Source organism: Saccostrea cucullata, unplaced genomic scaffold, assembly GCF_032062105.1.
Source record: "Saccostrea cucullata isolate Sc308-1 unplaced genomic scaffold, CSIRO_AGI_Scuc_v1 ctg1860, whole genome shotgun sequence".
Lineage (NCBI taxonomy): Eukaryota > Metazoa > Mollusca > Bivalvia > Ostreida > Ostreidae > Saccostrea > Saccostrea cuccullata.
This window is the reverse complement of record NW_026929161.1, coordinates 38,038-40,449: the sequence shown is the minus strand read 5'-3', so window position 1 is coordinate 40,449 and position 2,412 is coordinate 38,038. Positions and strand designations below refer to the sequence as shown.

The following is a 2,412-nucleotide window of genomic DNA, read 5'->3' as shown; positions in this document are numbered from 1 at the left end:
ATCGAGACAAGTTATTTGAACAGCAGTCTTAGATTGAATCTTTAGATATTTAATTTGAATTGAATCAGCATATTTAATCTTAGTTTTATGTTTTAAAAGTTAAATTTAAATTTCTAATCATGAATATAAATGAAACATAAATTATATTTCTCTAAAATTTGAATAATTACAATGTACATCAAAAATATAGAACAAAAGCAAAAGGTATCTCAAATGGTATTTAAAGATTTTCTTCATCAGGCATGGCCGCATGGAGATTGTTTGTATTTATGTAATACTTAAAACTTTTTGTATTAATTTCAGAAACGGAAAACACTGGAGAATGGCTAGAAAGAAAAAAGACTGGGAACCCAAGCAAGGGAAATGGGACAGAAAATCTTTGAGTAACGCTGTTCAGTGTGTTAAAACAGGGAAAATGACCAAGTTTAAAGCTTCTAAAGTATTTGGCATTCCAAGAACAACCCTGTCGAGGAGACTTTTAACAATGGATTTGGAGTCTCCAGCATCAAAACCAACCATTCTGTCTAAAGAAGAAGAAAACACTCTTGTTGGTCACATTTTGGAAATGGAGGAACGCGGGTTTGGTTTGACAATATCAGATGTGTGTAAGCTTGCATATTCAGTAATTGCGCAGTCCGGAAGAAAAAATCCATTTAATCAAGAAAAGAAAATGGCAGGATATGACTGGTGGCAGGGATTTCGAGATCGGCACCCATGCTTATCTCTCCGCAAGCCTGAAGGTCTGAGTGCTGCTCGTAGTACTATGCTAAATCCAAATGTAATTTCAGACCACTTTACTAAGTTAGGGAATCTGATGGATAAACTCAATATAAAGTCAAAGCCCCAGCAAATATTTAATGCAGATGAAACAGGATTCAGTACAGTTCATCAGACATCAAAATTGTGGGGAGGAAGGGGAAGAAAGCCATTCATGCCAAAACAAGTGGAGAGAGGGGTGAAAACATCACAGTTTTGTGTTGTGTAAATGCTGAGGCCCATGTTTTGCCACCTATGGTGATTTTCAAAGGAAAAAGAATCAGTCAAGCTTTAATGAGCAGTGCCCCAAAGAACACACTGTTTGCATGCAGTAAAAGTTCATTTATTGATGGAGAACTCTTTGGAATGTGGTTTGAAAAGATTTTCTTGAAGAACCTCTCACCTCAAAGACCAGTGTTACTGATAGTGGATGGCCATGCATCTCATATCACACTTCATCTTTTCGAAGCAGCGAAGGCCAATGACGTAGAAATATTCTGCTTACCGCCTCACACAACACATTGGACACAACCACTAGACAGAAGTGTTTTTGGGCCCTTAAAGAAGGCATACTACAAGCAATGCGAATTGTTTTTAAAATCAAATCCTGGCAGACAAATTTCCAGATATGACTTTTGCGGCATTTTCTCACATGCATATAACGAGAAAATGAACATGGTAAATATCTTTGGAGGTTTTAGAGCCACCGGAATTTTCCCCTTCAACCCCCTTGCTATTCCTGCAGAGGCATTTGGGCCATCAAAAACTTCTGTCTTAGCTTCAGTCACCAGCACAACCAGTGAGGGAGAAGTTGCATCAGCTGAAAACATCACAGTACTGGTATCCACTGGTCAGCCAGCCCAGGTTCCACAGAGCTCCTCGTCAGTCTCAGAAGATATTACAAGATCACTTCAACTTCCAACAGTTGTCAAAGAACCTGCTGAAAGAAAAACTAAAAAAGTGCTTGGTGCAAGATGTATAACAGAAAATGAATTCATCAATGAAATCAGACAGAAGGAGGAAAAAAGAGAAAAGGATCAGAAGGAAAAGGAAATCAGAAAAAAAGAGCGTGAGGAAAAGAAACAAAAGAAAGATATGGAGAAATTGAAGAAGCAGCTTAAGTCAAAGAAGACAAAATCAAAAGTCTCTGCAAAGGAGAACACCCCTTCTCATACTGCTACTAGTGAAGTTACTGAAAACTGCTGCTCCTACTGCGAGGGGTACTATTATGACGAGGACTCTGATGACGAGGACTGGATAAAGTGTACAGTGTGTGATGACTGGTACCACGAATCCTGCACTGGGAAGTATGGTCGCCAGTTAGAACATTTTGTATGTGACAAGCACTGATAATTTTTTTTCCTCTTTAATTTGATGTTCCACTTTCTCATGTGTTGCAAAATGTTTGTAACTTGTGTTAATTACTTTAAAAAATTGGGTGTTTAAGCTATTGAATTATATCAATGATTTTATGCCATTAAATTTAGAGAAAAAAATATGCATTTCATACTTTTCAGAAATGAAAAAGTCATACTTTTCAGAAATGAAAAAGTAAAGATCTATAACAAACAGTGATTAATTTCATGAGGCCTAAAATTAAATAATTTCTATTGGGAAGAAAATTAAAAATAAATTAACTAATTTTAACTTTTTTGT

General features: G+C 36.5%; 1 protein-coding gene across 1 annotated transcript; it reads left to right on the top strand.

Moving 5' to 3' along the window:
* Window positions 1–257: 257 nt before the first annotated feature.
* On the top strand, window positions 258–2,185 carry LOC134279942 (uncharacterized). The gene is made up of 2 exons (XM_062762350.1): window positions 258–778; window positions 880–2,185. Exons 1-2 carry the CDS (start codon window positions 323–325, stop codon window positions 2,104–2,106), a joined length of 1,683 nt encoding a protein of 560 aa, XP_062618334.1. The 5' UTR covers window positions 258–322; the 3' UTR covers window positions 2,107–2,185.
* Window positions 2,186–2,412: the final 227 nt, after the last annotated feature.